The 11606-nt window shown below is 31.8% G+C and overlaps 3 protein-coding genes across 3 annotated transcripts; all 3 read right to left on the reverse strand.

Moving 5' to 3' along the window:
* Nucleotides 1-391: 391 nt before the first annotated feature.
* On the reverse strand, nt 392-5628 carry LOC145959590 (uncharacterized). Its single transcript, XM_083078580.1, has 8 exons — nt 4756-5628; nt 4522-4681; nt 4337-4449; nt 4129-4260; nt 3853-4060; nt 3621-3765; nt 3393-3507; nt 392-3311 (listed from the first exon to the last, which is right to left on the reverse strand). Exons 1-8 carry the CDS (start codon nt 4945-4947, stop codon nt 3156-3158), a joined length of 1221 nt encoding a protein of 406 aa, XP_082934706.1. The 5' UTR covers nt 4948-5628; the 3' UTR covers nt 392-3155.
* Nucleotides 5629-6640: 1012 nt separating this feature from the next.
* Nucleotides 6641-7597, reverse strand: Cpr13 (cuticular protein 13). The gene is made up of 2 exons (XM_083078582.1): nt 7447-7597; nt 6641-7187 (listed from the first exon to the last, which is right to left on the reverse strand). Exons 1-2 carry the CDS (start codon nt 7453-7455, stop codon nt 6879-6881), a joined length of 318 nt encoding a protein of 105 aa, XP_082934708.1. The 5' UTR covers nt 7456-7597; the 3' UTR covers nt 6641-6878.
* Nucleotides 7598-9721: 2124 nt separating this feature from the next.
* On the reverse strand, nt 9722-11029 carry LOC145959594 (flexible cuticle protein 12-like). Its single transcript, XM_083078586.1, has 2 exons — nt 10887-11029; nt 9722-10204 (listed from the first exon to the last, which is right to left on the reverse strand). The coding sequence occupies exons 1-2, from the start codon at nt 10893-10895 to the stop codon at nt 9887-9889; spliced, it is 327 nt and encodes a 108-aa protein (XP_082934712.1). The 5' UTR covers nt 10896-11029; the 3' UTR covers nt 9722-9886.
* Between the last annotated feature and the right edge of the window lie 577 nt (nt 11030-11606).

Raw genomic sequence — 11606 nt, forward strand, 5'->3', positions numbered from 1 at the left:
TCAAAAAAAATCTAAAAAGACGGCTGAATCTAAGAATCCTGTGTTCCACGATGACAGCAATAAACAATGTTTCGGAAAATATAATTGTACAGATGTTTACGTAAAGTAAAAATTATTATCTTTCATTTATTTTCGCTAAAAGTAATGCACATTAGCTTTTACGCATTTAAAAAAAATTTCTGAAATCTAAGCGGAACACACCTTGATAGGCAAAAATGTTCGGAACTCCCGCGAGATTTTAAAGCGCACGGCGATCAAACCAAGAGCAATCTGGATTCTCAAGACAATAAATTAAATGGCAATTCTAATCGAAAATCACAAATCAAAGCTGCTCAAAATAAAATCAAGACGAAACAATCTAACCAGGAACTCCTGGAAGTAAAACGTGATATTGTACGTTTCTTTCGCTTTATTTGAAAATTACAGTTAAAATATGTGTCTCTTAATTAAGTTCCAAGACAGCACGCTTAATATGTTTTTAGATAAAAAAATATAATTTTAATAGTTACAATAAAATCCTCCAAAAAGCTCTCTTAGTTTATCACAAGAATCAACCTAACGTTGATAAGAAAATGTTTCCAAAACAGGTTGCGGAGAATATCACGAAGCAGGGTAAAAAATTACGCGCGAATCCCATAAAAAGAATTCCAGCGACGAACAATTTCATTTACGATTTCAATCCATTCGCCAATACCGAGCAATTAAATCCATTAACATCGCGGGCTTGTTTGCGATCTACGAGTAATTCTGAACAAAAATTGCCTTGTGCGAGAACAGGTCTGCGGAATTAATTATACATTCGATACTCTCTTTGCATCAATAGATATTTCTGTTTAAATTCCTAAACCAATACATCTTATTTGCATAATTGATTAAAATACAGTTTAAAGAATAAAATTTATTTTTAATATTTTCATATTAATTATTTAATTTGTTAATATTTCTTTTTTAAAAAAATATATAATATTATTTGAATTATCAATTTTTTTACACTATCATTTTTGACATTTATATTCATTAATTATATTAATGTATATAGATATTGCGTCATTCGCCAATTCAAATAATGATGTGGAAAATGGAAATTTCGTAAAACGGAAGTCATCTGCTGCCTTGCCGGAATTGAATTCGCGTAATGATTTTGTAAAGGATCATTTGGATTGGAATGTAACGGATTCTACTCAGAATATTTGCTTGCCAATACTTGGCAAAGAGAATTCGGCGAAAACATTGAGCAAACAACTTGACGATGAATGTAAATTATTTTCTTTATATCGAATAATTCTTTTCGCTTCATTTTTATTCATCGTATTGAATCATAAATTTTAAAGATATATTTTCATCATGTATTCATGTTCACTTCAGGCGAGCCAAGTGATATAGATTATGAAGTGGAAAAAGTAAAGTCGGCTTGGCAAGCATTACGAGCGAAAAAAAATTGGACAAAGGGTAAAGATTGCATCAGCAGTATTAATACGAAAAAATTGTACGAAACATTGGAAAAGATGACATGCGAAGTAGACAGAATTCAGAAACGCTATATGGATCCCAAAGCAAATCATTATTTGCATAAAAGCGCGACAAATGTCCTTAAGACAGCCAGTAAATCAAGTTTAGAGGAAGAAGCCGAAATTGTGAAAAGTATAATTTTTCCCAAGAGAAAAGCGAAAATCGAATCGGAAATCTCTCATCTGAAAAATTTTGATACCGAAATAATCAGTAAAGATATAGCAAAGATACGATTCGATGAAACTGCAGAAAATATTTTGACGAATAAACAGCCTAAAAATATATTTTCATCGAAACATATCGCGAAAAATCAATCTGTACATACTAACGCATACGGGCATAATATTGATAATGATATTGTATCAGCCAATACAATTACATTAAATACCTGCGATAAAAAACAAGATATAACAGATACAATGAAACTGGCGTTTAAAGACGATGGCAAGACAAGGATGAAGATTAAATCTTCCATCGAAAAGTATTTGCAAAATTATAGCGATAACATTTGTAAACCGCGCGATATCGAAGAGCAGAAAGAAGAAGAGTATTTTCAAGATATAAAATCATCGGCAAGCGATATTGCCAACATTCTTGCGAGTCATAATATTGGATCGTATGGACTGTATGAAAATTTCGAGAAATGCGATGACACTTATGATTCGGAAGATTACATGAACGAAAGGGATAAAAATTTTTCTTGTTCAAATATCGCGACTAATACTACGCAAATCGATACGATTCAAGGCAGTAAAAAAATTTGTGACAGTACATTCCTCGAAGATACAGAATCGTATAAGAACGACATACGACCGATAAAATCTATCGGTACTTCGAAACAATTAAATCTAGCAAGTTGCCAAGATAACGCCTTTATTAAGATCGGATTGAATGTTTTAGAAAAAAATTTATCGAAAGACAAATTGTCGCAAATATTGCAATCGGAATACTTGAAAAAGAATTTATCTCTATAACTTGTGTAATGTGTCTGCCACGTCTAATGATATGGAAATCTTTCATATTTTACTGCTTTTAAAAATATTTTTAAATTACATTTTAAATTTTGTAGTTTTCACCATTTCATAAAATTTCTATGCTAAATTATTCTTTAAATAATATATAAATGTGAAAGAATTAAAATTGTTTTTTATATGTACAGTCTTATGTTTTATAGAATATACATTTTATATCCTAACACACTGCAAAATTAAAATTATACACTCTTATCAGAACATATCACAAAATGCTTTCTGCTAATTCTTAATTAATAGAGTACATGTATAAATTAAAATGCATAATTAGTTTCATAAATATATGTATATATGTAAGCGTATCTGCCATGTATATTTTTCAATTAATTATTCAAATCAACTTTGTTCCATTCATCAAACTATGGCACTACTCAAAATCACACTTCAAAAAGTGATAAGATTTAATATTAATATAAATAAAGCACCTTGATATGTTTCCAATTCTCCAATGCGCCATAACCAAACGCACCGCATCAACTTCTTGTAATCATTCATCGTTGCAAGACTGAAAATCGTTTACAATTCTTAATGCAAACATGCATTTTCGCATCATATCTTCAACAAATACTTGACTATTTCTCTTTCTTTAATGCATAATGTTCGATTGAGAGCATATCACAACACTGGAAGTGCCGAGCTGTGGCTTTGGTATATTATAGCCCCGGTGAAATTGATCGCTGCCGCTAACACGAAAACTGGCATCCACCAACCATGCGAGGCAGTCACTAATTCAGCCGTCAATGGGCCGCACAGAATTCCAGGTATTGTTGCCTACAAATGCAAAATATAGATAATGCAGGCAATTATCCGCGTTGCAATTGAGGTGTAATATAGATGAAGGAAAATGCTTACAATTGTATTTGAGACTGCAAATGTAACCCCCGCATGATTCGGAGCTATATCTGCGTGATTACTTAGGTGTCCGGCAGAATTGCATGCACAAAGGCCCATAGATATCGAAACAAAGCTATAAAAAAATTTTTATATAATCTACATCATGTAAAAATCTTATTGGGAAAAAATGTTCAATATTCCGATTAAAACACATGATAAATAACAATGTTTTAATTGTTTACATACACGACTGCTGCAAGTAGATCATCTACAGCACAGAAAGCTAATAAGAATGCTCCAGGTCCTATTAGGCCTATATTAGTCATCAATCTTCTAACGGATAAAACGGACCATCTCTTTTGTATCAAAGTATCAGCGCTATGGCCAGCAACTATAAAAAAAATATATATTTTCTTTAAAAATTCTTTAAAAATATTTAAAATTGGGGGATACATTGGAGGAAAAATTTGATACTCACCAATGCCAACAAGAGAATTGACAATGTAAGGAAGCGCTGTCAAACTGATGCTCTCTTTGTTTGCAGATAAGTTTCTTGCCAAATATGTCGGCAGCCATTGCATTATTATATAATTACTCCAGTTCATTGCAAAATGTGCTATGTATAAAGCCCACAATGGCCAATGAGCAATGAACTCGGTCCAACGTAAACTTCTATTTTGAGCTACCTGTTAATTATTATATATGAATACAGAATTCAAAATTAAACATTACAAATATGAAAAAAGGTATTTACCTTAGGAACAAATAATGGTATCTCATCTTGAGAGTTAGTTTCTTGATATAGCACCAACCATAATAAAGTCCATAAAATACCTATAGTTCCAAATAGGTAAAATCCAGTTTGCCATGCCAAGCGTGGACATATCTGTAAAAAGAAAAGTTATATAATTAAAATATATATTTTAATATAAAATATATATAAAAAGTATGATTTTACTTACAACAGATGCGACTACTTGGCCGACAGAACCAGCAGCTACAAGATAGCCAAAAGCACGCGACCTCTCCTCTACAGGAACATTATGTGCAAATAAGTGAAATATCACAGGTAGACCTGTAAATAACACAATATTAAATCTTGTTACAAAGAATCATGCTATTTTTCATTAACTTCTCTCAATCTTACCTAGGCCTTCTCCAAGGCCTAAAACCACCCTGCAGACAATGAGTAACGGTACCGACTGTGCTAGAAATGGCGTGACTACTGTGCTAATAGACCACAACAAAACCGCCAACATGAGTACCGTTTTGCAGCCAAAACGATTCGCTGTACTTGCACCAATGATCTTGAAAAACAAAATGATACGCATTAATATATGTGCATTTTCCAGCACCGATACAAAGATACAGATCAACCTACTTGACTAGTGAAATATCCAAAGGCGAACGCGGACAGTATCCATCCCTGCCAGTACAGGTTCCACTTGAACTCGTCGGTCATGAGGACGATGGCGATGGGCATGATGACCCTGTCCGCGGCGTTTATGAAATTCGCGGCTGAACAGAGTGCCACGATGCGCGAAGTGCGCGGTAACATTCGGAATTTGGCCATTTTCACTCTTCGTATTCGTGCTCCTTTCGAATCGATCCGCTTCAACGATCACCACTGGCGATCACATCGCATGTATTCGGTTCAATTTCCATCGATTACGCTCTCGTGACACAAATTAATCAAGTACGCGTAGACGAGAAACGAAAAACATAAGGGAAAAGGGATTCACCGTCTCGGCGCAGAAAGAATTCTAACCTTCGTGCAGTCGTGAAACGAAAAACCGTTTCACGATGACGTGTCTGTAACAGGTGAAAAGGTCGAGATAGACGAAATCGCGACGACGCGCACGTCTTGTACCGATAAACGCGTCGCGTTAACGTTAAGAATCACAAATGAAAGTCATATTAGCGCGAGGATACAGCGAGATGAGAGTATCGCGTAAATTTGACACGGTTCGACGTGTCAACACACTTGCACGGCACGACACACGCCACGAAGCAACACCTGTCATCTCGTGACAGATGGCGCCGCGATGTCACCTGTATTTGCGCCACTTTGGAATTTAATTCGCATCACCTGCGCCGAATCATGCTCCCCTGATATCGCAAATATAGCAAATATTTGAATTCGCAACTTACTTCAACTCGCTTTACCTCTTATCGATTCATATTCTCCTGATAATCTATCCGCTCCCGATTCTTAGAGAACATGTATGTAATTTGTTCCGGAATTTTCATCGATAATTATAATCGACGTTTCGTTATCCGCATCTGTTAAAAGTTAATTAGAAATTAATATAATATTTATATGAAACGAAATTGTATCTTAAAATTCGCGTCACACGTCGGGATTGTCTTACCTCTACTCATTTACCATCATGTTCTTCTAATATCGAGAAGCTAGCTACTGAAAACTATTTCAGTTTGAGTAACCTCTGCGGAATTATGTTCTCCGGAAGAGCGCGAAATTCGAATCGGAATTTTAGTTCACCGTTTGCCTCTTATACCTCTTGCCGAAATATATTCTCCTAATAACTTTTTACAATCTATATGACGAAGATGCCGAAAGAGGCCATATTCCAGCTTTCATTGTTCCTGTTTAAGATTTATTCTGCAAGTAAATAACTAGTTGTTAGAGATGATTATATGTGATTATATTAATTAAAATGTCAAAGTATTTTTAATAAGAGTTACAAGTAAGAATAGAAAGTGATAATTACTACATACTGCATTAAACGATTGTAGCGAAACAAATTAATGATCTATTGTACAATTATATTGTTTAAAAAAGTATAAACGTAATTTATGCATATATCTATGTACAAGTTGAAGTACAGTCTAATATGCTTTATATCAAGATGTATACATAATTGTAAATTTTGTCTAATATCTTCTATTAAATATTAACTTATTTTATCAGTCGTATCAATATTACGCAACATACAAATAATTCTTTATCAATTCAAGTACTTTAGAGCAAAATTTCTATTTTGAGATATAATAATATTCATAGCTCATATAATCGGTATATCTGGAAAATATTACGACACTCATACACACATTATATCTTAATGATCCGAAAATATTTGTTACGGTAATCATATGATTTCACAAAAGGGAGTGTCTTTTTAATTGCATTTTTTAATATTCTTTCTTCCTTAAAAATATATATATATCTTTAACATTTAAAATATATAAATATATTTTTGATATATAGAAAAGGAGAGGAGAAATAAAATATAGAAATTTTAATTAAAATATCTTAATATACTTTTACGCTATAATTATCAAGATATAACAATAATTCTTTTTTACACATTTTTAATAAAATTCTTATTTGAAATAGGCCTAATTATTGTATAAAAATGGAATCGAATTGCTACGGTATCAAATCGTAGAAATCGAAATTTTTTTTCAAACAATGGCCGTCTTGGATGACTAAATTCTTGTGCACGTGCGAAGCGTATTATTTACAATCAGTTTTCAACTAATCTAAGCGGAAGGCAGATGCTCTCCCTCGGGGCGGAATCCATTCTCATCGGCGACGTAGTTGACGGTGTACCTAACATTAGTGACCGGGTCGACATAGGAGAAGCTACCGCGGACGGCGAGGCTCTGATTCTCCTGACCGGCATTCACCAGTTGGGCGGATTCGTGATGGACCTGGCCGTCGGAAAGCTCATAACCGAACTGATATCCATCAATGCCAATGTTATCCGACGGAGTTTCCTTCACGACTACTGTCTGATCGTAAGGAGGAGCCGCAACGGCGATGGCTACGAGGGCGCAGAGAACGATGATCTGATTAAAGAGAAAAAGAACATTTTAATATTACTAATTGTCAATTAATAAGAATCTGTTAAAATTCGCTTAATTAGTTATTCGCGGCTGTTATGAAAAGCGACTAGTTCCAAATAGATTGCAAGTATAATATTTTGATGTTCTCATAAACTGATTCACGATAATGATCTCTTTATAAGTTACGATAAATTTTCATGTGTATGGAAACGAAAATTGGACTCAATGAAATTACAATTTTCAAGCCCCAAAATATACGCACTGTTTTCATGTTGATGATAGGTGCAGCTACTCTTGTACCAAGGAGAAAACTGGTGTGGATAGCCGAAATCAGCAGCGATTTTATAGCGTTTCTCCTACTGCTTTGACCGGGCCTGTTCACCTCTCACCTTCCTTCCCTTATTTGTATGGCTAATTAGCACATGTGTCAACTATGACCAAAATATCGACCTTCTTGAAAATTGTTCACCCACAAGTGATCTGAAAATATCATCTATTTTGTAGTGAAAATTGCAAAATTTTTCATTACAAATATTGTCAATAATAAAAAATATGTAATTATTATATATCAAAAATCCACAAATGTGTTGACACATTCTTAGCCATTTCGTAATTAACAAATCAATTATAAAAACAAGATTAAGCAATTTCATTCGAAAGTTGTGGCATATTTTAAAATAAATTAATAGATTAATATTAATAGACCAACATGTATAATAATAATACTTAAATACAATCAATACTGTAATTTTATTAAATATTCTTAATATATCATCTAAATAATAATAAATTTATATATATATATATATATATATATATATATATATATTTGTTATTATTTAGATGATATATTAAAAATATTTAAAAAAATATTTAATAAAATTACAGTATTGAGATTGTATCTAGGTTAAATCTCTCCCCCTCCTATATATATGTATATAATTATATTATAATATATATAATTATTAGTTATATATCTATAACGTTTATTACAAAGTTTGTTAACAGTTTGATTAGTAAGAGAGCAGAAAAAAATTTTACTTTTCTCAAGAATATTTACTCGAAAGATCATCATTAATTATTAATGCAACCTTTATAATATATAGCTTTGCACAAATCAAGGGATTCTCTCTCTGACAAATCAATACATCCTTGGTCTATAAAATAGTGACAAGAGAATTTATATTTAATTATAGATTAGATTTATCTCGTCCCCTATTAGCGAAATTTTATGCCGCCCTCGAAAAGCGCTATTCACCGAAACCTTGAAAGCAATAATAACGTATTCAGAAATAATGTATTTTTAATTTTCGATACGATCAAGGGAAACTACTTATTTAACCTATTCATATTTTTTTTCGTAGAATATCTTATTGCGAAATCTACCATTAATGTGATGGTAGATAGTATTATTTTTAAAATTTTAGTCGAAAATTATCAATAGATTATATTAAAAATGCTTGGAAAATACGTTATTAAAGCATATTCTTATAAATACAATATATATGAACAAAAGAAATTAGTAATATTGAAAACATTTGTAATTAAAAAATGTTTAACGGTAGAAATAATAATTTATTAAAACATTTCTTTATATAATTGTTTTATATAATGGTTTTGTAAATAAAAAAATAATTGGTATTTATATATATATATATATATATATTTTTTTGTTTTTCTGTAAAAATTAGAATTAGGCAAATTTAATATAATTTTTAAAAATTCTTTCAATTAAAAAGTATTGATTTAATTTTCTATTTTCTTTCACTATAATATGTCATAATTTTATCATAATCCGTACAGGGAATTATAGATGTATAAAATAAACGTGGAATATGTGACGTAACAGATAAAGTTATTTAAAAATGTTTTTGAAGAACATTGAGAATAAATAAGAGCTATTTTCAATATCAATACAAATGCAATAGACAAACAATTCAAGAAAGTCTATAAATCCGTATAATAATTTTTCCTTTATTAAAGATATGGTCTTATTTTCTGTAACCTTTGATATTATTCTTTAATGAGCTATAATTAAACAAATAAGGCTATATAATTAAAATGATATGTAAAATATGTTATATTATACTCCAAGTATTTAAATTATTTTATTATATTGATTGTTTATCTCCTATATAGAATATTATACATTACTATATCGAAAATATTCTCTATAACATATCATTTATATATATTTTTATATATATATTTCACATATATATATATATAATATTTATGTATTTATTACATAATATATAGATCATATGATAATAAATAATATTTAGATACATTCATATATTTTTATTAATTTATCAAAGGATACAGATATATATTATTTTGTAACATATGTACAGTGTATATTGCATAATTTTTTAAGTAAATGAGTAAATTGATCGGATCAATTAAAGATCATTTGTTTCAAACATCTATTAACCTGCTTTATTCTCTATTTTGCTGAGAATTATTTATCCATTAACAAAATCAGAATAACATATTGGAAATGGAGGAGTCGTGGAGTAAATTTTGAACGACGAAAATTATGCAAAGATGAATTTATTTTAAAACTAAGTCACTCTGTGTCATGAGATAACTATGATCGAAGAAATCCAAAGAGGAAGTTCGAATTTCTTCGAACATAGAAACGAGATTGAATTGCGAAAGAATTCGATATTTGCAGCTAAGGTTCTCGCTAACAATAAGATTTAGACAGACGGCAGATGTTCGCCCTGCGGCTGGAATCCGTTTTCGTCGGCGATGTAGTTGACGGTGTACCTAACATTAGTGACCGGGTCGACATAGGAGAAGCTACCGCGGACGACGAGACTCTCATTCTCCTGACCGGCATTCACCAGTTGGGCGGATTCGTGATGGGCCTGGCCGTCGGAAAGCTCATAACCGAACTGATATCCATCGACGCCGATATTGTCCAGAGGCGTCTCCTTCACGACCACAGTCTGGCTATCGTGTGGCTGCGCAGGTCTTGCGAGGACGACAGCGATGACGGCAGCAAAGACAACGATCTAAAGTATAATAAAATAATTTAGGATAACTTATTAAATGATTCCGATTTATTAATAATAAAATATTTTAGTGTATATATCCCAATATATATTTTATTAGAACTTTCGATTATTTTTATTTTAGACCTCTAATATTTTTCTTTTCTTACGAGTTTCATATATTTGAAATTTCATAAAAACAAAAATTTTGAACTATATATATATGAATAACTATATGTTATGTTTGTACATAGATAAATATCTTATAATTAATAATTTTTATTAATATTAATTACGTATAAAATAGATTTAAGTAAATACAAAATAAAAAGCATGTATTGTCTTATTTAAGTGGGTCCAAAATAGCTGTAATTTAAACGATAATTGTGATGAATTCCCTAAATTCTAATATTTGCAAGATATTTTGTTTCTTCTCATAAAAAAGTGTGATAATGTTTCTTAATGGCCTTAATTAATTTTAACGCGTCGTGTGATAACGCAATGCCTCGTGATTATTTCATAATCCTTAAAACTTGAACGAGCGAAAGTTTTTGAGGACTGTCACCACACCGATAAAAGATTCACGATTATTCCTCGAAAAATTCATGGAGAATTTGAAAACTTTCCGATCGATCCACTGAGCGATCGCGTAAACACTTTTTGTCTCTTGCAGGATCATTATTGATTATCGAAAAACACGCACCAGCTTCATGGTTGATAGTTTTACGATCTCTCTCTCCTTCTCTTGAAGACAATAAGATGATCTGAGACGAGCTCACTATAGACTGGTCCAATATATAGCTGACGGAGAATATATATAGCCCGAATTGGGATGCGAGTTACGCCCTACCATCGTTGATGGCATTGCCAAAATTTTCATATCCATATGTCGAAATCCTTAAATGACCAGCCATGCGAGCCGGTGATGGCACAACATGTTGTGCGGCTGAAAATGTCAGGTAGGAATGTTTGAGGGACGGATGCTGAGAGATGCTGCACGCGGTTTCATCTGTGTGTGAACAAGTCGAGAACTAATTCTTTATTCGATTTAATTATTTATTGCCATAAGGGATTTCGATTAAACAACGCATATTAAAAGTTACGAAAGATTTATAGTAATTAATCTTTTTCGTGGAATTTCGATTTTGAATAGCATTTATAATATAACGTATATATAAAAGAATTATCTATTGAAATGCGCGCGCGGTTGTATTAGTCTAAATATGTACTAAGTAATTCGAAAGCTAATACCAGTCTCGAAGCAATTTTAAATGCACTTTGAGGGATAAAATGCACTTTAAGTTTCTTTAAAGGTTACACGTAAATCCCTTTCCTCTTAATCCGGTGGTCTTTTATAATGTTATTTTTTTTCATTACGCAATACATGGATGATCCTAATGCAGAGATTAACACACAAACATAT

The sequence above is a fragment of the Camponotus vicinus genome, unplaced genomic scaffold (assembly GCF_025532165.1).
Source record: "Camponotus vicinus isolate PSW18456_S1 unplaced genomic scaffold, iyCamVici1.0 SCAF_1, whole genome shotgun sequence".
Taxonomy (NCBI): Eukaryota; Metazoa; Arthropoda; class Insecta; order Hymenoptera; family Formicidae; genus Camponotus; species Camponotus vicinus.

Excerpts from the sequence above, each read along its gene's own strand:
- LOC145959590 (XM_083078580.1), bottom strand. The coding sequence starts at position 4,947 with ATGGCCAAATTCCGAATGTTACCGCGCACTTCGCGCATCGTGGCACTC. Across the intron at positions 4,450-4,521 it reads AGGCCTTGGAGAAGGCCTAG|GTCTACCTGTGATATTTCAC; the intron begins GTAAGATTGAGA and ends TGTTATTTACAG. Across the intron at positions 3,312-3,392 it reads TTGCAGTCTCAAATACAATT|GCAACAATACCTGGAATTCT; the intron begins GTAAGCATTTTC and ends TTGCATTTGTAG.